The sequence below is a fragment of the Selaginella moellendorffii genome, unplaced genomic scaffold (genome assembly GCF_000143415.4).
Source record: "Selaginella moellendorffii unplaced genomic scaffold, v1.0 SELMOscaffold_182, whole genome shotgun sequence".
In the NCBI taxonomy this organism is placed as follows: Eukaryota; Viridiplantae; Streptophyta; class Lycopodiopsida; order Selaginellales; family Selaginellaceae; genus Selaginella; species Selaginella moellendorffii.
In genome coordinates, this window is record NW_003314442.1 from 22075 (window position 1) to 45698 (window position 23624).

The window sequence follows — 23624 nt, forward strand, 5'->3', positions numbered from 1 at the left end:
TGCACCAAGTTGTGCGTGTCTGAGAAAAAAACGTTTTTTTTTTCTTTTCGGGAACAGCATTTTTTCTCCTCAACAGGCTTTCTGTATTGTACATCCTTCCGAATGAGTTTCTCAAGGTCCTTTCTACATCTCGACATCGACTACTTACAGATAAGCTAAACGGCTGCCACCTTGCTCTTGTTCTTGTTGAGGAGCCGCTCCAGTGCAGCCGCATCTGAGACTGGAGCATAGCACTTGAAATCCTGGCAAACAAAGGCCACTGCTTTGCTCTTGGGGGCTTTTCCCTGTGCCATGGCCAGGAGCATCGGATTCTTGGCTTGCCAAAACTCTACGTCGCTAGGCAGCTCCGGATCTATCTGGATAATCTGGCATCGCGGGACAAAACAAATATCGTCACAAAGCCAAGTGAAAGATGGCAATCTTACGGTCGAATCCGGGTCGAAGAAGAGATGACTTGTCGTCACCAATGCATCAAACTCGCCTGACGTTTTGGCGCCTGCCACCAAAATCTGTCGCTTGGAAGGAACGGCCAGCACATCGTAGGCACAGCACATCAGGGGCACTGCCATAGCCAATTCTTTCACCTTGCCTTCGAAAACAGCCTGTGTGCGAGAAGCGAGCAATGAAGAAAAGAAACTACGAAATGCTGCAAAACGTACCAAAAGATGCTGAGCCCTCTCAAGAAACAATTTTCCCTCCTCGCCGTGACAGATAGAAGCGAGACGCAACAAGTTGATGGCCGCTACTGAATTACCTGAAGGCTCGGCACCATCGTAGTCCTCCTTCATGCGGAACAAAATGGAGGAATCGCCTTCTGCAGTGCTGAAATAACCCCCACCTTCTTTATCCAAGAACAGATGGTCCTGCATTGCAAGCGACGCTCAAGTTACCAAGTGCAGGAAAGACGACATAATACCTGCACTTCTTGAAGCTCAAAGACCCAGGCAAGCCACTTCGTGTCTCCACTGGCCTCGTACAAGTCTAAAAGTCCAGCAATTAAAAACGCATAATCGTCCAAGAATCCGGGAGCCTGGGATGGAGACTTCCGGTAGCTACGCTGAAGTCGCTTCGCACTTGCATTGTAGATCTTATCTTTCACGAATTTTGCAATACGTTCAGCAACTATCAAGTAGTCCTTCGGCTGCAATGACGGAAGGTTACTCCTAGAACTGAAATGAAAGAGAGGATGATCACTTACGTCGCATCCCATATCTGGAAAGTAATGCTTCAATCCTTCGGGTTCAGCCCTCAAGAATCTGGAAGCACGAGAGTAAGCTGAAATCGCTAGGCCATTCCAAGCAACAATAACCTGCATAGAAGTTTACAACGTTCGAAAAGTAGAAACAAATGGTCCGTTACCTTGTCATCCAGATGTGGACGAGGCCTTTTGGATCTATGGGCGTGGAGCAACTCTCGGCATTGCCCAAGGAGGTCAGCAGTTTCTTCAACAGTTTTTCCAAACTTTGCCACGGTATCAGCTAAGCTCTGCCGCTCTATGAGCACATTTTTGCCCAGGAACTCATTGTGAGGATCGCTCATTCGTGACAGGTTGCAGTTTCCTTGCTCTCTCACGTAGTAATGAGCCGCGAAAATCTGAGCGCGATCCTTCCCAAGAACGTCTTCGATCTGTGAGTCATTTGTTAGCTATCCTTACGTCAAACTGCAAGATTTCTTACTTCTTTGGCAGTCCAGACGTAGAATGCGCCTTCTTTCTTCTTTGAGGATCCGCTTGGTTCTAGACTGTCCGCATCTTCAGCAGAAAATATGCCACCCTCAGGGTGTGTCATGTCCCGGTTCAAGTAGTCTAAAATATCTCTTGCAACGCAGGCATGCATCGTATCTCTCGTGACGAGGTAAACGTCAAGGTAGGCATTTGCAAGCTGAGCCTGGTCATAGAGCATCTTTTCGAAATGTGGGACTGTCATAACCAAGCAACCCGATATCGCTTCGATGAAGAAAACAAAATGATTTGATGCTTACCATGCCAGTAATCATCAACGCTATATCTGTGGAATCCTCCTCCAACATGATCGTGCATTCCTCCCCGCGCCATGCATTGAAGATTAAAACTTGCCATTTCCAAAGCCTTTTTGGAGAGGCTTGCTTTGCCAGCTTGATCCAGACGCTTATAATACCGAAGCATCAAGTTCAGCTCCACCGGCCTGGGAAACTTTGGTGCACTACCAAACCCGCCGAGCTTGGCATCAAAACCTTTCATGAGCTGCAAACGCAGATCCGAGAGACGTTAATAATGATAGCAAAGAACATAAGCTCAAACCTCAAACTACCTGACTAGCACAGAGCTGGACAGCTTGCTCCGCCACACCACCTGAAACTTGAAGAGACGTTGCACACGCGGCCATTGCCTCTGCAAGCTGCTGAATGACATTGTCCCCAGCGTTTCGAAGCACGGCTTTCCTCGAGTCCCAGTTCTCCTTCACTCGCCTGCAGCAGCAAGATTCCAGCTTCAAAATGTGTAAGTGCTAGCTAGCTAGAGACCAGCTACCTTAAAACTGTCTTAAACCCTGGACGACCGTAATTATCCTCGGGAGGGAAGTACGTTCCTCCCACGATGGGCTTGAGCTCCGGCGTAAGAAAGACGCTCATAGGCCAGCCTCCTCCACCTTGTGAAGCTTGGACGAATGTCATGTAGATCTGCATGAAAGCATTCACAAGGTATACGGGCATGAAGACGAAAAAAAACCTTATCAACGTCGGGCCTCTCTTCCCGGTCGACTTTGATGCTCACAAACCAGTCATTGAGCAATTTGGCGACCTCTTCGCTCTCGAACGATTCCACTTCCATTACATGACACCTACAAAAGAAGTTCTCAGTCAGTTCTCTTATGCCGGAGAAAGAAAGGAGAAAAACACTCGAGCGCAGTACCAGTGACAAGTGCTGTATCCGACTGCAAGCCCTTTTTGTTAGGAAGCAGAAGACACACGCAGTAGCATACCTGATAGGAAAATCGGCTTGTCTTCTGCCTTGGCCTTGGCAAACGCTTCTTCTCCCCATGGATACCAATCCACCTACATGCACACAAGACTAGATCATCATAAAAACGAAAACAAGAACAGAAGAGAAAACAAAATTGGAGGGAGCGAGCTATACTGGATTGTGTGCATGCTGGAGAAGATACGGGCTGTTTTCATGGAGGAGGCGATTGGAATGCTTGTGCTTGTCTCCCGAGCCAGCCGCAGTGGCACTGCTAGCGCTGTGCTTATCGGCCATAGCATCTGGCCCTGCAGCTCTGGCGACCGTGCGCGCAAAGGCAAACGCGGGAGGCTTCCTCTTTTTCGCCTGCAAAGAGGACCGAGCAGGGGCAGCAGGCCTGAAGAAGGAGGCGGCGGCGGCGGCCAGGGGCAGGTGTCGCAACCGGAACATGCCGCATAAATACCAGCTGCTACCAAACAGGAAACAAAAAATGTCGGGTGCCACTCACCTGGATCCAACTGCCAGTCGACTATCCCTCGCTCGCGCACGCACGAACCCTAATAGAAGACGAGTTTCTTAGCTCATCGTTTCTTCTAAATCTTTACAGGCGAGCCTGTAGTTGGATGGATTGCCACCAACACCTTCCACCTTCATCCACAGCTCTGGCGGTGAACAAAAGAAAAAAATGTGTCGTTTCTTTCATCACACTTAGAACTTACAGCTTCTATAGTTTTTTCTTCCGAGGATAAACGTCTAGACAATGAATGGGGTATATTGATGACTAGAATTTAATCTCCTCCGCCTCCGCTGCCTCCTCCCCCTTGATTTAGATACACCAGGCATTTGATGACTGCGTTCTCCAGGCGGAAGCCAGGCATGACAGTGAATCCCACCGTGTGCAAGTCCCCGCCCCCGCCACCTTCGAGATCCACAACGCTCTCCATGAACTCGCTCTGGAAACTCGTGTCCTTCTTCACCTGGAAGATGCTGGCGGTGGGGTTGAAGGAGAAGGCGAGGCGATGGAGCAGCCACACGCTCTTGGCCAGCTCCAAGAACCTGTGATAAAACTGGCTGCTCGGGTGCTCGCCGCCCAGCACCTGGTTCCTGTGTTGCAGATGCCCGAAGAAGGACTCCTCCATCTTCTCGTGCACGATCTGGAGGTACTTCCGCAGGCAGAACTTGCCAAAGAGGCAGTCGGGCGTGGTGGAGACGAGCTCCAGCGGATCGATGGAGCGCATGTCCTGGAACTGCAAGAAGCAGTCGTGGCGGTGCTTGCCGGGGTCGAGGATGGACGACAAGCTGCCGCTGAGATAAAAGTTTTCGTTCTCGAAGCCATTGAACATCCTCTGGCAGACGTAGGACTCGAATGCAAACCTGGTGTGGATTGGCCTGGCGTAGACGGCGCCCGGCTGGATCGAGTTTGCGGCGGCCTCCAGGTCCCAGTCGGCATTCTTGAGCAGTCCGATGAACATCTTTGCGAAGCTAAACGCCTCGCCGCGAGCAGCTTGAGCCATCTGCTCGAAGAGCGGGGGAGCAAGCGAGACGTTGCCGTTCATCATGCCCGCACCGCCGCCACCTCCACCACCTCGAGGGAGCTCGTTGAGCCGCCTCTCCAGCTTCTCCTTCTTGCTCGTCGCCCGCCTGAGCGACTCCTTGAGGCGCTCCATCTCCTCGTGCTGCTCCGCCAGCTCCTTCTCGCAAGCTTGCATGCGGCTGTCGTAGGAATCGATGATGGACTGCTTCTCCTTGAGGCCCGCCTGGAGCTCCTCCACAAGCTTGCGATCGTTGCTGTTGGCGGAGGCGGCGGCAGCTTGGTGGAGGAGGTAGTGACCCCCGCCGCCACCACCACCACCACCCCGGCTCCTCCCCTTGAGCATGTGTTTGATCTCCGAGAGCCTGCGCAGCTCGCCAATGACCAACCTGTCGGCGGAGCGCAGCTTATCCGCATTGTAGGGAGAGTGCGCCGACTGGAGCTGGATGTAGGCGTTCTTGAGCGCCGAGACAGTGCCGAAGATATCCACAATCACATTCTCCATCATCTGGACTCTCTGGTACAGCCTCTCCACCTCCTCGCCTTGCGCCTCCTCCGCCTCGTGGAAGCACTCCTCGGCGCCGCTGCCATTCCCATCCTCCTCGCTCCGTTGCGCCATGCCCTAGGTCTAGCCACAAATCCCGAGCTCGCGCTCACCTCGCTAGATCCACTCCGACTGCTACTCACTCACCCGCGGCCCATCAATTGGCGAGCAAGCAAGAATGATGGATCTGTCCATCATTCCTGGAGGGCAGAGGAAGCGATTGCGTGCGCCCTAGGCCTATGCGAGACGAGGAGGAGAGGATGAGAAGCAAGCAAGCCCCTTGTGCCATTATTCCACTCCCCTGCACGCACTTAGTACTTACTACTCTTTCCTTTAAATTTTTTTTTTTTTTCTTTGCTCGTCTCGTCGCTCCCCTTCTACCTAAGAGGACAACGACAACAAACAGCGATGATATTACTTTTACGAGCTTTTGTTTTCAGTGGAGGGGTCGCCCGCCTCCCCACCTTTGTTAGCTCGGTGATTCCAAAAGAGAGAAAGAAAGAAAGAAAGAAAGGAACGCGCCTGGCCTACATTGTGAGCGCATTCTCCATGGAGCTCGCAAACGTGAGCAAAGGAGACGGGGAGTCGAATCCATGGCCGCCGCCGCCGCCGCCGCCGCCACCAAGCATCGGCGAACTCAAGCTCGACTCGGACGCGGTGGCCACGGCCTCGAGCATCTTGATCACGTCCACCGTGTCGTCCAGGTAGTAGCGGGCTTTGCTCGGCTTCTGCCCCACCGTGCATGCAAACACCTCCGCCGACGACGAGGAGATGGCGTGCCCCAGCTTCTCAAACATGTCCTCGTCCGACCGGTCGTCTCCGATGCACAGGACGAAGTCGGGTGACTTGCCCGTCTGTGCGAGCGACGATAGCAAGCGCTCCACCACCACGCCTTTGCTCACTCCCTGGAAGGAAAACAGACAAAGCTCTTTACAACTCCGCCCAAACCCGTGAACAAGATAAGACTTTGCGTACCTGTGGCTTCACCTCCACGATAAACTGGCCGCTCTTGACGGACACCGGATCATTGGCGAGGACGCTCTCCAGGTGATCCAGCAGCTCCTTGGCTTGCCACGATCCAAAGTCGGGGTCGGCGTCCCGGTGGTGCCACACGAGAGCGCTCTCCTTGGCCTCGATGTAGGATCCATCCGTGCTGTCCATGTACTGCCTCATCACCGGAAGTGCTACGTGCTTCCACTCGAAGTCGGGCACCGGCACGCACGCCTGCCAATCCTCGTCTCTGGACCACCTGCGACAAGCAGCACTTGCTTTGAATATCTCGAAAGAGAGGAAAGCGAGAGAAAGTAAACGAACGTACCTGTAGAAGTAGCCGTGCTCGGCCGCCAGCCCAAGCTTATCGCACTGGGAGAACCACTTATGGAGAATCTGTCTGTCACGTCCACTAACGATGAACACCACGTTCTTGGGATTGCTACACAGCGTGTTGAGGATGGAGATGACCTCGGGGCTGGGAGTCTTGTTCACCGACGTCTGCGGCATCATGGTTCCATCGTAGTCGAGCAGGATCGCCCGGCAGGAGCTCCTCCTGTACACGGACACGAGGTGCTCGGTCATGAGCCTCCGGAAGTTTGGATCCAGCGCCACCACCCGGAAGCCCAGCCCGAACCCGATCCCGTAGGACCTCCTCCGCGAGTGATCCCGGCAAGCTCTCTCCAGGTCCGCCATGAAGCTCTGCGCCCAGTACGCAACGTCGTGCGAGCTCACGTACTTGAAGTGCTTCTCGTGCCTGGCGTGCTTCTCGGCCTCGGGCATGCTGACCGCCATTATCATCGCCTCGGCCACAGCCTCGATGTTCCAGGGGTTGACGCGGATGGCCCCGCTCAGCGACGGCGAGCAGCCGATGAACTCCGACACCACCAGCATGCTCTTCTTCTTGGGCTTGTCACTGTCCTCCACTGTAATAACCCCGATGCGGCCAAGTCCATCATCGGCTTCGTGCTCGTCACCTTCTTCGCCCATGCCTTGTCGGCAGACGATATACTCGTAAGGGATGAGGTTCATGCCGTCGCGGACGGCCGTGACAATGCAGCACTCGGCGATGGTGTAGTAAGCGATCCGCTCGTACAGCGGCATGTCCCTCTCGATGAGAACCACCGGCTGGTAGCCTTCGCGGCCGTAGGCCTGGTTCACCCGCTTCGCCACCGCGTAAGCCTCGTGCTGGACCTCGAGAACGTCCTTGCCCCGCCCCCTGGCCGGGTTCCCAATCTGGACGAGCACCAACTTTCCTCTATACTCGGGGTGCTGGTTGAGCAGCTCCTCCATCGCCAGGAACTTGAGGCCGATCCCCTTGAATATGTCCATGTCGTCCATGCCCAGCAGCACGATCTTCCCCGCAAACTGGACGCTGAGCTCCTCCACCCGGCCGTTGGTCTGCTGGAGCTTGAGCCCGGCCTCGAGCTGCGACATGTGGATGCCAACCGGCATGATCTTGATGCCCACCGTGCGGCCGTAGTACTCGAGGCCGATGTATCCCCTCCGCGACTCAAACTCGAGGCCCAGCATCCGGCTGCAGCACGAGAGGAAGTGGCGGGCGTAGTCGAAGGTGTGGAAGCCGATGAGGTCGGCGTTGAGGAGCGCCCGGAGGATCTGCTCGCGGACGGGCAGCGTGCGGTAGATCTCCGACGAGGGGAAGGGGCTGTGGAGGAAGAAGCCCAGCTTGATCCTGTTGAAGCGCTTGCGCAAAAAGGTTGGCAGCACCATGAGGTGGTAGTCGTGCAGCCACACGAAATCCTCCTCGGGGCTGATCACCTCCATCACCTTGTCCGCAAAGATCTTGTTGGCGGAGACGTAGGCCTGCCACAGGAGGCGGTCGAAGCGGCCGCCGGGGTCCGTGGTGAGCGGCAGCATGTAGTGGAAGAGCGGCCATAGCTGCTGCTTGCAAAACCCGTGGTAGAAGCGGCCGTGGAGATCCGGCGGCAGGAAGGCGGGCACGCAGTTGAAATCGCGGAGGAGGATGGCGGCCACCTCGTCCTGCTCGCTCATGGGCACGTCCACGCGCAGGCAGCCGACGTACACCACCTCCAGCTCCTCGGGGAGCCCATCCTTGAGCTGCAACAGCAGCGAATCGTCATCCCACCTGAAATTCCAGAGGAGATTGTCGGGGCGGCGCTCGCCGTGGAGGGGCAGCTGGTGGGCGACGATGATCACCCGGCTGCTGTGCGAGATGGAGGCCGCCTCGGACGCGCTGTCGTCCTCGATGATCCGGCTGTCGCTGCACAGCCCCGCCACCGTCATGACGCGCGGCAATCGTCGGCCCCGGGGCGACGCCGTGCCCTCTGCCGGGGACGATAGATCCAGCAAATTGGAGTAAGATCTGGACACCATGGCTGCTATATGGCTGCCACAAACCTCACCCCTCGCCAAATATAGGTCTATCATATGCTCCTTCCTCTCAGTGCCATTGATAAGCTAAGCATATCCAGACATCAAATTCTTGCCTGATTGATTCGTCCGTCTCCTCCCCTTCGAATCGCTACCTCACCTTACGTAACGCATTTGACACAAACAAAACATCTCCTCTAAGACTTGCGCTGTTCCAATGATTCCGCAATGTCTTTTCAGCTTCAACTCGTCCGTGGTTGTGGCGCTCGTCACTGTTAGTTTAGTCACCAGCAATGCTACGGTGGACTCGCGTTCGTGCTCAAAACAGCGTGCTCCTGCCAGGAAAAGATCAAGCACACGTCTGCCAGTTAATAGTTTACTCGACAGACAGGCAGACAGCAAACACAAAAGAAAGATTCATTCTCACCTCGAAGCCCCCGCTGCATCGGTTGCTCGCAACTGTCGAGACGACGATAACGCTTTGTCAATTCGGACCTCGAACGGTGTAGAGTGCCAGGTGACCCGCTGATCCTGATGTCACGTCCACGACATGAGAAAGAGAAAAACGAGCAACCAACGAGAAAATATCTACCTCTTTGTATTTCCGGGTGGTGTTTGGAATTCCCTGCCCGTCCCAGAGTTTGGGAGTTGCGTCCGCCTCCGCCTCCGCCTCGGCCGAACTTGTCTCGTCATCCCAGCGCGAAGTTGGTCTCAGCTGTGGAGTGATCTGCGTGGAGCCCCACTGCAGCTCCGAAAAGAAAGAGTAGTTCTCCGATTCGATCTCCAGCTCGTTGGATCCACTGCTTGTTGTTGGTGATACTTTGTCTTCGTGAAAATCGTCTTCCTTTTCTTCCACCCGCTTGTTCTTGTGCCATGCCTCTTCTTTCAGCTGTCGCCATTGCAGTACGTTTCCAACGGGTGTCAGCACGGAAGTTTGGTGATCCTGGCGCTTCTCCGCCTCCATCGGGGTTTTGCATGCAAATATATTTTCCTTGTCCTTGGATCCATCACTCCGAGCTTCGACTGTTTTCCTCTCCACAACGGGTGACATGCACCGAACGGGTGTTATTTCCACGTCGCTGCCTTCGCTCCTGAGCCCCTCAAGCACTTCACTGGAGGACGGAGCCTCTGCCTGCGATCTTCTGCTGCAGTCGGAATTGATGCTCACGTTTGCCTGTGAAGGAACGTTTCCTTCCTCTTCGGAAGAGATGCTGGACTCTGCTTCGGCAACTGGTGAAAGTGGCTCTTGCCACATGAATGACCGGTGTGCAAAGCTTCTCTTCTTGGGAAGCATGAAGAATCCGGCCGTTTTCGGAAGACAGACGAGCGAAACCTGTTCCGGCACTGGCTTCGGGTTTGGTTCTGCCGTGCCTGCGGCCAGTGCAGCCTGTGTGTTTTTGTCCTTCATCCCTTCTGGCACTGTCCCCGCTTCGACATTGTTTGACGGAGGCGGAAGGCTAACAAACCACAAAAGTTAAAATGAATGAATGGAGAGCTCGAAAAACTTGCAAACCTTGCGGAAGTTGATACTGGTGAATCCTCCGGCGACGAATCCCATCTTGGTGCCTCCAGAGGAGCTTTAGAGACCTTTAGAGGTTCATGTGGAGTTTCTAAGGATATGACGCACGACCGAAACTGAGAGACCTGTGTGTTAAGCTCGCAGGAAGAAAATGAGGGGGATGTACCTCTTCCTTCAAAAACTTGGCTTGATCAGCTTCCAGCACACTCTGCAAGGGGCGATCTCTGATACGCAAGTGTTGGAGTCCATTGCTGTCCACACTGAGGCATTCACCTGAGAAGACACCGCCATTAAGCTACCAGAAACATAAAAAAGCTCACCACTTCTCAGCCAGGGATTTCCTCCAGCAGCAGTAGCAAACGAGGGCGTGAGCTGTGACGACTGGGCATGCTGCTGCTACAAACGTGAGCACATTGAAGAGGAAAAGGGCAGAAAGGGGAGAACTTACTGTGGATTTATGGCCGCGACTAGTCCGTGAGCAGAGCCTTGGCAATCTTTCCTTCCTCCCTCCGCCGCATCCAAAGCATCCAAACAGCCAGCCCATGGCGCTGATCCAGGCGCTAGGAGAAAACCCACATCTCAATCTCAGCCAAGCGAGAGCGCAGTTTGAAAAGAGCCGTTGCGGGGGAAAAAGAATTCCAGGAAGAAAGTGACCTAGCTTATGCTCTAGGGCACGGATGAGGAGGACATTCCCCACAGCCCTAGGAGGAGGTAGAGCGTCCCCGCCGCGGCCCATCGCCAGGGCTCCCCATTTCCAGCGTTCATGCCACCGCCAGCAGCAGGAATGCTGCACCATGGAGGCGGCGGAGATTGCGAGTGTGATCAAGTATCACGAGGCGACCAAGCATTCTCTAACAAGGTATGCTCGCGGCCCGCGTGGCCTGGATTGGATCAACCAGCCCGATCCATTTAGGCGCTACCAGGGAGCTCAATTGGCGCCCCTGGATCATCTCCCGCCGGACGAACAAGGAAAAGAGGACACTCCTCTTTCGTATCCCAGTGTCTTCAAGCTCGCGGTTGCTCCAAGGCCTGTTACCAAGCGGACGCTCTCGCAGCTGCTTTACGATTCTCTGGCGCTCTCCGCGTGGAAATCAGCAGGGGGATCGACATGGTCGCTCCGTGTGAATCCCAGCAGTGGAAATCTCCACCCCACCGAAGGATATATTATCAGTGGTCCGGTTACTGGCGTGTGTGACTCGCCATTCATTGCTCACTACGCGCCCAAGGAGCACGCATTGGAGATTCGAGCACAGATGCCTCCGTCAACTTGGAAGGAGCTCTCCATGGATTTCCCGCCGGGTTCTTTTTTCGTCGGCCTGTCCTCCATCTTCTGGAGAGAAGCTTGGAAGTATGGGGAGAGAGCATTCAGGTACTGCAACCACGACGTCGGGCATGCTATAGGAACCGTGGCCATTGCGGCGGCAACACTTGGCTGGAAGACGAAGCTTGTCGACTCGTGGAGTTCCAGCGACTTGCGACTTTTGTTGGGATTGCCTCGAGATGACGCGTCGGCCTCGGACAGCAGTGATGTTGCCAAAGGACACTTTCCGGAGCTAGAGAACGAGCATGGAGACTGCGTCATGCTTTTGTTTCCGAGCGACAAGGCAGTTCCCTCCAACTGGTCTCCGTCTACAGAGCTCGTCTGTCAGCTTTCCAAACTGGCTTGGAATGGCAAGCCCAACTCGCTGAGCCGAGAACACGTTCGCTGGGAAATCATTTATCGGGCAGCACAGGCAGCCAAGAAGCCAGCGCTCGCAGAGTCGTTGTCAACTGGCTGCATGGAGGCGAGCCGCGAGCAGACAAGCCGAGAAACTTGCTTTCGACAGTTTGCTTCGTCATACGGCCGGGCTACTATCCGTCATGTTGTCCGGACGCGCAGGAGTGCAGTCAGCATGGATGGTCAATACGGCATGCAGAGAGACGCTTTCTACCAGATTTTACTCAAAACAATGCCCTGTCTAGGGACGCATAAGCAGCTACCATTCTCATCGCTTCCTTGGGAAGCAGAGGTGAGCATGGCGTTGTTTGTTCACAGAGTTGCCGAGATGAAGCAGGGCCTTTACTTACTCGTCAGAAATCCGTTGCACGAAGAAGATTATAGAGCGGACTTGAGGCAAGATTTTGTGTGGGAAAAACCAGCAGGATGCCCGTCAGAGCTTCCACTTTATCTTCTTGCGAGAGGAGACTGTCGGAGCATTGCCGAGCGACTGTCTTGCCACCAGGTGAGATTTATTTATTTTATTCTCTTTCTTTCTTTTCTCTTTTTTACTGATGAATATGTTGGCTTTTAGGATATTGCGGGCGATGGATGCTTCAGCCTCGGAATGGTGGCAAGATTTGAGGATTCTCTCAAAGAGCATGGTGCTTGGATGTATCCGCGGCTCTTTTGGGAAGCTGGCTTGCTTGGTCAGTTGCTCTATCTTGAAGCGCACGCAGTTGGCATATCCGCGACTGGTATTGGATGCTACTTCGATGATTCTGGTATGTGACATGCTTTGGTTCATCTTACTGAGAATCTCTCTCACAAACAGTGCATCAAGTACTCGGCATCAAGGACAGAAAATTCCAGAGTCTCTACCATTTTACGATTGGAGTGCCCGTTTTGGATACGCGCATTTCGAGCCTGCCTGCATACCCATCCACGAAATCGAAGACGAACTAGCGGATAAAGTCAGTAGGTATATATAAAAGCTCATTCATCATAAACGTGATATCCGGACTTGTGTGGTCAGCTACAACGTGGATCATGTGGGAGAAACAGTGGAAAAGAAAGGAGAGCTTCTAGTGGGTTATAGGCGATGGAGGCGATGGAGGCCTGTGTCCGGGGAAGCCTCTGGGGGTGTCAAGCAGGAGCTAGCTCCGCGTTGAGGCGCCAAATAAGGCTCAAGCTCGTAGTACGCAATTGCAGTTCACAGCGATCTGTCTGGTGGAAAGCTGGAGCGGCGCTGTTGCTGAAGTCTGCAAGTGCATCAGCCTGCGCTCGCCACAAGCAGGTTCCAGTACTGGGATGCATCTCCAGCAGCCTGGCGACTGGTGCAGGAGGGGGCTGCAATTTCAACAGTGGTGGAGGCCAAGGACCAGGAGGAGGAGGTGGAGGCGGAGATGGGTTTCAGACGTCGGCTGTGCCAGCACAGTCAGTGAGTGGCGAAGCTGACGATTCGAGTGCTGCTCAACCAGTAATTATTCTCGACGTTGGGGTATGTCACACATAGGAGCTTTTGTTTATCAGTTTATTTGGCTTGCAACAGGGAATGTCGTGTGGTGGGTGCGCAGCGTCCGTAAAGAGGATCCTTGAGTCCCAGGTCTCGGCTTCGATGAGTGTATGCATGCAATGACTATGAATTTTCCAGGTTCAAGTAGCTTCTGCTACTGTCAATCTTGCCACAGAAACCGCAGTTATTCACGTCAAACAGGATTCTCCTGCAGCATCTAATCGGGAGATTGCGGAACATCTTGCAAATCACCTGACTACTTGCGGATTTAAATCATCAGTACGAGGTGAGGTGTCTTCCCTTTGCAGCACAATAGACTAGGAAGGAATCCATCCTTGCCTGATTTGTTTTTCTGCATGGTTGCAGAAGTTCCTCTGTAAAGCAGTGGAGATTTTGCTTTCAATAAACTATATCTTTGTGAACATGATTCAACTGGAATAGACTGAGATGTTTCATTGGGCTTTGGTCATGCAGAACAAGGGTCCCAAAGTCGTCTTCAAGCAGCTTACAAAAGAAAAGAGGAACGTAAAGTTCGTTTGAAAGACTCTGGTATGCATAGTGTTTTGTAAATGCATGTCATGGATTAACTTGACTGAGCAGGGCGGAGATTGGCAGCAGCCTGGACGCTATTTTCTCTGAGTCTCGTTGGCCACGCAAGTCACTTCGGTCTCAAATATTTTCCTCCATGGCTACATTTTTTCCACTCAGTGAGCTTTCAGATGTCTCTTTGCGTTTTCTCGCTAGTAGGACCTGGCCGCAGCCTTCTCTTGGACGGATGGAAAAGCTTTCGTCGAAGGAGTCCCAATATGAACACCCTGGTGGGCTTAGGAGCTCTTTCATCTTTTGCAGTCAGTGTCATCGCGGCACTATATCCAAAGCTGGTAGAGTTCGATCCTTACATTGAGAAGGCTTAAGCGTTTGTTTCACAGGGTTGGAGTTCGTTTTTCGAAGAGCCCGTAATGCTTTTAGCTTTCGTGTTGCTCGGCAGAGCAGTGGAAGAAAGAGCAAAAGTGAAGGCAAGCAGTGATATGGAAAGCCTACTTGGACTTCTTCCCAAAAATGCTCGGCTTGTTATGGGGAAAAGCTTAGACGAAGTTCCATCGACAGTGGACGTTCCATGTGATAGCATTGTACTGGGAGACCGGGTTATGGTCTTACCTGGGGTATGTTAAGTATAGCTATCATTCTTCGGTTCATTTAATTTTATTGTTCTCAGGACATTATCCCAGTGGATGGCATTGTGAAAGAAGGCAGAAGCACTGTGGATGAATCCAGTCTTACTGGTGAACCTCTTCCGATTTTGAAGAAATCTGGTGTAAGTTACGACTTTTGTGGCCTTGTTGCTCAACTTAATGCAATGCAGGATGAAGTAAATGCTGGAACAGTGAACCACAATGGTGTGATCCTGGTTGAAGCAGTGCGGTCTGGTGATGAAACCGTTGTTGGGGATATTGTGAGGATGGTAGAGAACGCTCAATTAAGAGAAGCACCAATACAGAGGTTGGCTGACAAGGTGTGTGGACGCAAACGTCACTGTTTAGCGCGCTGACTGTTTTTCTTTGTAGGTTTCAGGCAAGTTTTGTTATGCAGTAATGGCCTTATCTGTCGCCACTCTCGGATTTTGGAGCGTTTTGGGACCAAAGCTGTTTCCTTCCGTCATCCCGACTGGTGGTGGACTTCTTCTCGGCCTACAGCTTGCTTGTAATGTGCTTGTGAGTATATATTTCACTGATTGTTTGGCACTGCTCAACTTCTTACCGGTTCTCCAGGTGATTGCCTGTCCTTGCGCTCTTGGACTTGCCACACCAACCGCTGTTCTGGTACTTAAAACTTTGTTCGTCATTGTAAGACTTGTATTTGCACTTATCTAGGTGGGCACGTCACTGGGAGCACGAAATGGTTTACTAGTTCGAGGTGGAGACATTCTAGAAAAAGCATCCGCTGTTGATGCGGTTGTGTTCGACAAGACTGGCACACTTACACTGGGGAGGCCTGTTGTGGTTGACGTGGTGTTAAATAAGTATTACTATCGAGTTAGAAGATACTACACTTACTAACTATTTCTTTCAGGTACTGGAGTAAAGAAGAAGTTCTAAAGTTTGCTCATGGAGTGGAACGTACAGCAAGCCATCCTCTCGCAAAAGCCATTGTTCAGGAAGCAGAAAACGTAGGATCTACGGGCGCATTGGTGAGAACTATGTTCTCTGTGAGCAGAAATGTTCTGATCTGTTATTCTCTAGGTGCAAGATGGATCTTTCGAGCAAGAACCTGGGAGTGGGGCAACAGCTGTTGTGGATGGAAAGAGAGTAACTGTCGGCACCTTAGATTGGGTCCAAAGGTTTCTCTTATATCTATCTACTTGTGGCAATATCTATTAATTTTGATATGTTGTAGGTTCGGAACGGTTGGAGAGCCCCCGCGACTTCTGGGAAATCCGGAAGGAAGAACAGTTGTTTTTGTCGGGGTGGACAACTCCATTGCTGCTGCTATCACTTTGGTCGACGAAATCAGGGACGACGCCGCGGAGACTGTGAGAGCTCTGCAGAGGTTGGGAGTATCGACGTATATGCTGTCGGGTGACAAACGTGAAGTTGCCGAGCTCGTGTCAAGGAATGTGGGAATTGATAGAAACAAGGTATGAACCTACTCATCTGAATCGATTTTTGACTGCTGCTGCTAGGTGTTTTCTGGAGTGAGGCCTCACGGAAAAGCTGAGCTTATTGTTCAGCTTCAAAAGGAGAAGAAGACCGTGGCCATGGTTGGAGATGGTATCAACGACGCGGCAGCACTTGCACAGGCCGATGTGGGAATAGCCATGGCAACGGGTATAGGAGCTGCAAGCGAGGTGGCGTCCATTGTTCTCATGCGAGACAAACTGCTTCAAGTAAGAAGATGGATTCTGATTTTCTTATCGTTCTCAAAATCTGGTTCCAGGTGGTGGATGCTCTCGAATTAAGCCGAAGAATCCAGAGAAAGATAAAGCAGAACTTATGCTGGGCATTCATGTACAACATAGTTAAGTGGCTATTTTGGTTCTTCTTTTTGTTAAAACTTTCCAGTGCTGTTTGTTGACAGATTGGTTTGCCAATAGCTGCGGGGGCTCTTGTTCCAGCCACCAGAGTGATGCTCACGCCGTCACTGGCGGGTGCTCTCATGGGATTGAGCTCGCTGGGAGTGGTGACTAATTCGCTCCTGCTTCACTGGGAATACTTTGTTCACGTGGACAAGCATCGCAGTAAAGCACCACTCGGAGCGAGCGATAGCATTGCCATTGTTACTTCATGATTCGTTCAACTTTCACATTCTTCACGAACTCAGTGAGTTTTGAGGAAGAAAAACTGCGATTCTTTACTCATCGTTATCTTACAATTCTGCAACTCCAAGGCTTGTCCCAGCTGTAATAATAGTAAACATCGCACCTCAGGAACTGGGAGCACCTGTCTAGCGTAGATTCCCAGAGGCTTGGCACTGCCTTGGGCAGAAATACCTTCACCAAGCCATCGCTACCATGGTAAGTTGCGTTTGCACCAACCGGGTGGTTAGGGGGAAAAGAAAGCCTGAGCGCGAACTCTTTGGTGTTCGCTCCTCCCCGCTCCAGCCTCCGTGCTTGGCCCTCGTCTTCGTCTTGAATCACGCCAGTGACAGACACAATACAGCTCTGTAGCCAGCAAGAGCTTCAGGCTGAACCAGCTCCTCCGCCATGTCAGTAACCAGAAGATCGCACCGCACCCACAGCAGGAAGCACAGCACGCTCCTCGCTCTCCGCCTCTTGCTCGTCGAATCCAAATCCCACAACAAGCGGCACAGTTACCCGCAAGAGACCATCGTCAAGCTGGTGGCTGATGCGCCCTGCGTCAACGTGCTGCGGGAGGACAAACTTCGGAGCAAACAGCTTGGTGAGCGCACCGCGCTCCTCTCTCCGTGCAACGGAATATGCCTCGTAGAATTGGCAAACATCGGCTAGGTTTTATGAATGGTCTAGGGCTGTTTGAGAGCTTGCGATGGTGATCCTACTAGGCATGTTGCTGCTGATTGTGCTGGCGATGCTGCACCCGCCGCCTAAGCATCGCAATGTGTGGGCTACTGCCACCTGGATCCTCTTCCTTGTGGGTAAGTTAAATCTTTTTCAATGCTTATAGATTGCTGCCATTCGACATTGCTGATGCTGTTTATTTTAGTGGGCATTTTGATTTTTCTTGCTCTGTGGGAGAGATATGGACACTTTGAGGAAGTATTTTCTCCTGTCGTGATTCTAGAAAACTGGTTTGCAGTCAAGAAGGGCACTAGTTCTGCGTTACCTTGGAGATTGCCCTCTTATGGAAATCGTCGAGGCTTACTAATAGTGGTCAACGATGAGAATATCACTAGATGCACTGATGATGCTGCTGACATTGAGATGTTACGCCACGAGTCTTTTGGATACACTGAAGTCTAGCTCCTGTCCGGTATCGTTACTGGTTTATGATTGTTTGCGTCTCTTTACTTTACATGGTTGGTTTTTGTTAGGTCCGAGCACTAGACGTGCTTATTTTGCAATCAAAAAGTTCATCACAAGTGGAGTTACTGGAGATCGGCTTTTCTTCTTCTTTTGTGGACATGGTTTGGAGAGCCTTCTTGATATGAATGGTGATGAACTTGATGGCAACAATGAAGCAATTTGCTTCTCAAATGGACTTCAGTTTATCCAAAGGACTTGTGGAGTAGCATCTCAATGTCAGCAACGTCATCAGTGCATCCAGTGATATTCTCATCATTAACCGTTATTAGTAGGCCTCGACGATCTTTATAAAAAGGCAATCTCCAGGGTAACGCGGAATCAGTGCCCTTCTTGACCGCAAACTAGTTTTCTAAAGTCACGACGGGAGAAAACGCTTCCTCAAAGTGTCCCTATCTCTCCCACAGAGCAAGAAGAATCGAAATGCTCACTAGAATAAATAGCATCAGCAATGTTGAATGGCAGCAATCTATAAGCATCGAAAAAGATTTGGGTATGCTTTTTCATTTATTCTTCTGTTATGTTTTTTGGTCATGATTTTGTTTGTATGTAGGTGCTCATAGATGATATTCTACATAAGATAATGGTAGAAGATCTTCAACCTGGTGTCCAGCTAACTGCTGTGCTTAACGAATGCCACAGCGGCACGATGCTTGATTTGCCTTTCCAGACAACAGGGAAAAGATGGATGAAGGCTTCAAATCAAGTTTCAACTCTGCTGCAAGCAAAGGTTTTCTTCAAAACGACTGTTACCTCAATTGCAGCGTGCCTGGATCACGAGATAACTTTGTTTGTAAGTTTCTTTTGCCCATTGTTTGATTTGTTCTCTCAGTTTCTGTTATTCTTTTCAGTATCAAACTCAGAGACACAGTCTTTTCACTCTCGATTTCACCAAATCCATTCGTGAAGGAGCAAACACGTACAAGCTACTCCTTGAGAGTATGCACAAGAAGCAGCAAGAAGCTGGATTAAGGAATAGCACAATCAATATATGTGCAACTGAGCCGTTTTCTCTTGATCAGGTACTTGTGTTGTAGCCTCTGAATGAAGTTCTGCTGGCGTTAATAAAGTTTACTGACTTTCCATTCGTATGGCGTTCTGGTGCAATATAAAAACATGATGCTTTCATATAGGAATGTCGTTTCCATGTCGGAGATGACGAGAGGAGGCCACTGCTGCCACGGACAGACCCGCAGAGCTTCTTAAGCGCTACTGAAAGCAATGAAAGAATACGGGAGCTTCCAGATTGGATACACCAAGGCAATTTTTGTGAGAGTAGAGTGCAGTGTCAGTACACGGGTAAGAAAGTGGAAAGCAAAAGCTCCGTCGGGATTTGAAAAACGTTAACATTTAGGTCGGATTGCTTGGAAGGAGCGAGGAGCGCAGAGGATGGCGACGCGTCAGGCTCCTCGACATGTCGAGTGCCGCCGCTTCTTCTTGTCCCGTTGTTATGGAGGACGACGATCCGCCACCGGAAATGGGGATCTCGAGGTAGGCAAAATTTGCAGACTTTTCCCTGGATCCCTCTAGATGTCAGGGTCGAGGACGCTCCAGTTGTAGCTCCCGTTCCTCCTGGTCGAAAAATTAAGAAGTACCGTAATCTGAGGAAGAGTCTTGGCCTTTCTCACTGGCGAATGCGAAATTTTCGTGCTGTGCACCTAAATTTTACATCGGCGTTTTGGATCCGGACGAGCTTCCCATACCAACGCGATCATCACCCAAGAAGCTGCCGGAGCTACCCACTCTTGAAGTAAAGTCCAGTTTACACGACGAGTGCAACACAAGCGTGGAGAAGAATTCCAACAGGGACAGTTTGCGGGAGACATGTTTTTCCGAAAGATTCGACAGCCGTTCCAAGCCGCTTGGTATGTTTTCTCGTTCCTCGCTGTATGAGACTCATGTTCTTTTTACTTGTTCTTAGACATATCGATCATGGAAGAGTCTGCTCGAGACACTTCTGTAAGTTTGGAGCTTTATTTGTATGCCAAGGCCTATACCTCTAAGTCCAGTTGTGCTCCTGCAAAAACAGCGATAGAATCTGCTATACAAAAGGACACTCGGGTACGACTTCCCATTACATTCACATATCCTTTTACAGCTTCGTTCTTGTGATTTTTTCGATCAAACTTCCTGTAGCACTTCACACAGACGAGAGAAAGACTATTCCTCGTCCATTAAAGCTGCAAAAGGAATCCAACTTGAGTAACCTCCGTTTCTAGGAGAGTTCAAGATACACTTCTTCCAGGTTCGCACTCATCATGAATATGTATTGGTTATTGATGGCTTCGTCTGGCACAGGGCGTCTTGATCCGTTCACAGCAGAAAGATCCTCGGCAGTGCGTTTGTCCAGCGACGTGGAGCCGAGCTGCTCGTTGCAATCCTGCTCAGTATCCGACGCTCATGATGAGATTTGGACACGGGATACGTTTCGAGTTTGAAGAAGGATCAGACAAGTAAGAAGATGGATTCTGATTTTCTTATCGTTCTCAAAATCTGGTTCCAGGTGGTGGATGCTCTCGAATTAAGCCGAAGAATCCAGAGAAAGATAAAGCAGAACTTATGCTGGGCATTCATGTACAACATAGTTAAGTGGCTATTTTGGTTCTTTTTGTTAAAACTTTCCAGTGCTGTTTGTTGACAGATTGGTTTGCCAATAGCTGCGGGGGCTCTTGTTCCAGCCACCAGAGTGATGCTCACGCCGTCACTGGCGGGTGCTCTCATGGGATTGAGCTCGCTGGGAGTGGTGACTAATTCGCTCCTGCTTCACTGGGAATACTTTGTTCACGTGGACAAGCATCGCAGTAAAGCACCACTCGGAGCGAGCGATAGCATTGCCATTGTTACTTCATGATTCGTTCAACTTTCACATTCTTCACGAACTCAGTGAGTTTTGAGGAAGAAAAACTGCGATTCTTTACTCATCGTTATCTTACAATTCTAGTAGAGGATGCAACTCCAAGGCTTGTCCCGGTTGTAATAATAGTAAACATCGCGCCTCAAGAACTGGGAGCACCTGTCTAGCGTAGATTCCCAGAGGCTTGGCACTGCCTTGGGCAGAGTCACAGAGCCAATCCCAACTCCATAACCAAAGAGTGTAGATGGTTCCTCTAAAGAGATTTTATTCCTCTATTATATTTTGCAATAAAGAATCCCTACTCTATAAATTAATTAATTAATTAAAATTAATTATTTTATGGATTAAGAAACCTTGGATCTGCTCAAAAACCCAAGAACACTCTATATTGGCAATTTCTTTAATCACTAAAATTTATCTTGCTAAAACTATATCCTTAACATGGCTGGCTTTCTAGCATAGTGGTTGATTGTAATGTGGTAGGGCTAGTGATGACTTATGTGCTATCACCAAAGGTAATTACCTTTTTGGGAAAAAATGCTTTTGCTTACAAATAAACAAGCTCCTCAGAAAATTTTACATGCCGATAAATTAAGAAAAAGGAAATCAAAATAAAAGGAGAATTTTTTTATCTTTGATGAGCTAAATGATAAGGTAAATGGTTATAAATTTCATGTAAACCATTTACTTTCCCCAAAACCTTAATTACAAACTAATTAAAGAACAGTTTAAGAGCAGTAAATCATGATTATATACTTAGAATATCTTTCACAGATCCTGGTAATTGCCCCAAGCATGAATGACTAAATCTACACTCAAGAACAATATTGCTTTGAAGTAGGTGTGATTCATTAAATGAAAAATGCTTATCACATAATGAGAAATCTCAAGTATAAAGATCATATAGCCTAATTGACTATAGGTTGAAGAAGTGATAACCCTCTTCAAATCTTGCTGTAAGCTCATTGTAGATGCAATGAAGAATAGAGTCATGGCTCCAAAGACAACACAATTAACAAATTAGGCATATAGACAACACCAAATCAAGCCTTAGCTATAAGGATCTACCACCAGAGTTAGTGAGTGTGATTGAGTGGTTGTTGGAGGTTGGGATCAAGTTGGATTGGAGTTGGCTTGTGGATTAATGGCTCCACTATATAGTTATAACATTCAAAGGGTTGATTTTATCTATCTTTTGCAAGGGTCTCTAGTGAATTTTATAGGAATACTTGGAGACAAAGGCATTCCATCCTCAGCTGGCAATCTAGGGATATTAGGAAGATATGCCATTACCTTAGGTATATAAAACCCAACTTATGGTGACTCAAGTTTGGCTGCAAGAGGAGATCTCTCTATGATCCAAGAGATGCAAGGCGAGCTAATGGAGCTAGCTAGTAGAGAGACTATGCAACAGGTCATTGATGTACAACAACTTTGTGATGAGAAACAGAAGTTATTGGAGGTTGTGTAGCATTTGGTGAAGGCACACTAATAGCAAGGATTGGAATTTGAATAGCGGATTGTGGAATCAACACTTGATATAAAAATGCATTAGCAAAGTTTCAGAAGAATAATTAGATTTTAGAGGAGAGCTGTGCATTACAGGAGCTCATGACATGGCAGCATTGGACAGCTATAAATGCAAGGAAGCTAAATCAAGTTATCTAGATCCTTAAAAGAGTTGCAAGCAAAGACTTGCAACAAAAGTAGAGGATCTCGAAGCTCGAGAAACAGGTACAATGTTCCTTAGTGCCAAAGGATATAAAACTTACCAAGAGGCATAGAAGGATGCAATAGGAGAAAAGGAGTTTAAATAGGAATTTAAGGAGTTCATCAAAGAGGAGTTAGACCTGAGTGAGGATTTAGAGGACACCATCAGCAAGCTAAAAAGCAAGGATGAAGACATTTGAGAGGATGCAAAAACTTTGGAAGACAACCAAGAATCAAGTGTAGGAGATGGAGTCACCTACTAAGTAGGTGGTAAAGACAAGAGTAGGGGAAGCCAACATCAAAAGAGTGCTAAAATGAAAGGAATTTGGGATGGAGCAAAAGATTTTTGTAGAGGAACAAGTATAAGGATCTCTTACTTCAGCTTAAGGAGAAGTGATAAAGAAGGTTTTAGGAAGTGCTAGTGGGTTGACATTGAAGGTTCAATTATTGCTGAGGATTGTTGGAATTTCAGTGGAGTGCTAAAGATGTAGCAAGGATAGAATTCACTTACTACCATAAAGGATGAATATGGGAGTATTAGTAGAAAAGTATAGGCTTGGGCAAGACCCAAAGAAGTAATATGCAATAGCATTGCATTCTAGGTGGTGGTAGGGCAGAATAGCTATGCTATGCAAACCTTAGAAGCAGTCAAAGTTATGTTTTGATTAATGTAGTATTTAGGGTGTAACATAGAGATGCATGGATATTCTTTAGGAGTCATGGGAGGGGAATTTACACTAAAAGACAATAAAGATCTGGGTATTATAAATAGCTCTTTAGCATTTGTTCTAATCAATTATACTTAAGTTTCTTAATAGTGTTATTTCTTGGATGTGCATTACCATGCCTCTAACATCACCTTAAACTTTATTATATCAAGATCCTAACTACTATCTTTACCTCTATGTCTTTTCTATGATTAAAGATATTGGTCAACTTTTCAATAGTTCCATTTCTATAGTTTATTTATTTTCTTGGGTGGCAGCTCTAATTTAAAAAATAACTTTTAGCTAGTGAGCTGCAACAAATAAGCAACTTATTACCCTTGAGACATCAGCCATGCAGATCTAAGTTATAGCTCAATATTGTAACTAATAACATCTACAAGTTGAGTCATAGAGCAATTATTTATTTAGTTTTTTTCTTTTAGTACATTTTGGAAAAAAAATTCTCAATATTTCTATTTCAGTGTAATTCTAAAATAGTGTGTAAACACATAGCTTATTTATATTACTGTAAGTTTTTTTATAGCATTAATACACCGGTCACTATCTTAATTATAAACAAGAGAGACAAAAAGAGAAAACTCAAACCTGATGACCTTTTCTTTATTTAAAATAGAAACAAATGAAGTAAAAGCTTGTGTTGTAGTCAATAAAATCAACTTGTTTGACTTCAAACAATGTCTAAATACATTGCAAAGCATCTCTTTCAAAATGTTCTTGAATCCATTAGCTATAGAGTAATAAAAGTTGTAAACCA

The 23624-nt window shown here is 49.1% G+C and overlaps 6 protein-coding genes and 2 long non-coding RNA genes across 21 annotated transcripts; 4 read left to right on the forward strand and 4 right to left on the reverse strand.

The window, feature by feature from the left end:
* Positions 1 to 59: 59 nt before the first annotated feature.
* On the reverse strand, positions 60 to 3538 carry LOC9637338 (spermatogenesis-associated protein 20). Of its 4 annotated transcripts, none has more exons than XM_024667652.1 (14): positions 3444 to 3538; positions 3113 to 3332; positions 2958 to 3030; positions 2888 to 2909; positions 2705 to 2816; positions 2507 to 2655; positions 2289 to 2445; positions 1981 to 2221; positions 1677 to 1918; positions 1360 to 1626; positions 1199 to 1309; positions 917 to 1141; positions 426 to 863; positions 60 to 365 (listed from the first exon to the last, which is right to left on the reverse strand). In XM_024667652.1, the coding sequence occupies exons 2-14, from the start codon at positions 3230 to 3232 to the stop codon at positions 156 to 158; spliced, it is 2367 nt and encodes a 788-aa protein (XP_024523420.1). In that variant the 5' UTR covers positions 3233 to 3332; positions 3444 to 3538; the 3' UTR covers positions 60 to 155. The 4 variants fall into 4 exon arrangements, with proteins under 4 accessions (XP_024523420.1, XP_002994074.2, XP_024523419.1 ...); XM_002994028.2 differs by having other exon boundaries at positions 426 to 602; positions 660 to 863; positions 3113 to 3516; XM_024667651.1 differs by having other exon boundaries at positions 3113 to 3516.
* Positions 3539 to 3614: 76 nt separating this feature from the next.
* On the reverse strand, positions 3615 to 5206 carry LOC9637339 (protein GRAVITROPIC IN THE LIGHT 1). Of its 2 annotated transcripts, XM_024667655.1 has the most exons (2): positions 3969 to 5206; positions 3615 to 3884 (listed from the first exon to the last, which is right to left on the reverse strand). In XM_024667655.1, exons 1-2 carry the CDS (start codon positions 5083 to 5085, stop codon positions 3724 to 3726), a joined length of 1278 nt encoding a protein of 425 aa, XP_024523423.1. In that variant the 5' UTR covers positions 5086 to 5206; the 3' UTR covers positions 3615 to 3723. The 2 variants fall into 2 exon arrangements, with proteins under 2 accessions (XP_024523423.1, XP_024523422.1); XM_024667654.1 differs by having other exon boundaries at positions 3615 to 5206.
* Positions 5207 to 5404: 198 nt separating this feature from the next.
* LOC112343693 (alpha,alpha-trehalose-phosphate synthase [UDP-forming] 5-like) lies at positions 5405 to 8662 on the reverse strand. The gene is made up of 3 exons (XM_024667650.1): positions 6329 to 8662; positions 5986 to 6259; positions 5405 to 5915 (listed from the first exon to the last, which is right to left on the reverse strand). Exons 1-3 carry the CDS (start codon positions 8407 to 8409, stop codon positions 5538 to 5540), a joined length of 2733 nt encoding a protein of 910 aa, XP_024523418.1. The 5' UTR covers positions 8410 to 8662; the 3' UTR covers positions 5405 to 5537.
* On the reverse strand, positions 8411 to 10607 carry LOC112343701. Its single transcript, XM_024667663.1, has 7 exons — positions 10320 to 10607; positions 10192 to 10267; positions 10038 to 10144; positions 9866 to 9987; positions 8945 to 9809; positions 8780 to 8883; positions 8411 to 8687 (listed from the first exon to the last, which is right to left on the reverse strand). The coding sequence occupies exons 1-7, from the start codon at positions 10605 to 10607 to the stop codon at positions 8672 to 8674; spliced, it is 1578 nt and encodes a 525-aa protein (XP_024523431.1). The 3' UTR covers positions 8411 to 8671.
* LOC9637340 lies at positions 10532 to 12602 on the forward strand. The gene is made up of 3 exons (XM_002994017.2): positions 10532 to 12093; positions 12163 to 12352; positions 12403 to 12602. Exons 1-3 carry the CDS (start codon positions 10549 to 10551, stop codon positions 12531 to 12533), a joined length of 1866 nt encoding a protein of 621 aa, XP_002994063.2. The 5' UTR covers positions 10532 to 10548; the 3' UTR covers positions 12534 to 12602.
* LOC9637328 (copper-transporting ATPase PAA1, chloroplastic) lies at positions 12436 to 16506 on the forward strand. Of its 2 annotated transcripts, none has more exons than XM_024667648.1 (18): positions 12436 to 12549; positions 12604 to 13068; positions 13120 to 13173; positions 13222 to 13369; positions 13558 to 13632; positions 13684 to 13964; positions 14013 to 14246; positions 14300 to 14398; positions 14447 to 14596; positions 14649 to 14795; positions 14853 to 14903; positions 14955 to 15103; positions 15154 to 15271; positions 15324 to 15421; positions 15478 to 15718; positions 15764 to 15967; positions 16018 to 16098; positions 16159 to 16506. In XM_024667648.1, exons 2-18 carry the CDS (start codon positions 12670 to 12672, stop codon positions 16366 to 16368), a joined length of 2739 nt encoding a protein of 912 aa, XP_024523416.1. In that variant the 5' UTR covers positions 12436 to 12549; positions 12604 to 12669; the 3' UTR covers positions 16369 to 16506. The 2 variants fall into 2 exon arrangements, with proteins under 2 accessions (XP_024523416.1, XP_024523417.1); XM_024667649.1 differs by having other exon boundaries at positions 12469 to 12541.
* Positions 16507 to 17046: 540 nt separating this feature from the next.
* LOC112343696 lies at positions 17047 to 18665 on the forward strand. 2 transcript variants are annotated; one of them, XR_002991373.1, is made up of 4 exons: positions 17047 to 17193; positions 17262 to 17528; positions 17590 to 18371; positions 18430 to 18665. It is a non-coding gene; the product is annotated as an uncharacterized LOC112343696 (long non-coding RNA). The 2 variants fall into 2 exon arrangements; XR_002991372.1 differs by having other exon boundaries at positions 17262 to 18371.
* An 85-nt stretch (positions 18666 to 18750) lies between these two features.
* Positions 18751 to 20499, forward strand: LOC112343695. Of its 8 annotated transcripts, none has more exons than XR_002991370.1 (8): positions 18752 to 18877; positions 18933 to 19443; positions 19500 to 19537; positions 19588 to 19639; positions 19715 to 19823; positions 19877 to 20031; positions 20082 to 20162; positions 20220 to 20499. It is a non-coding gene; the product is annotated as an uncharacterized LOC112343695 (long non-coding RNA). The 8 variants fall into 8 exon arrangements; XR_002991371.1 differs by having other exon boundaries at positions 19608 to 19639; XR_002991367.1 differs by having other exon boundaries at positions 18751 to 18877; positions 19500 to 19639; positions 19677 to 19823.
* Positions 20500 to 23624: the final 3125 nt, after the last annotated feature.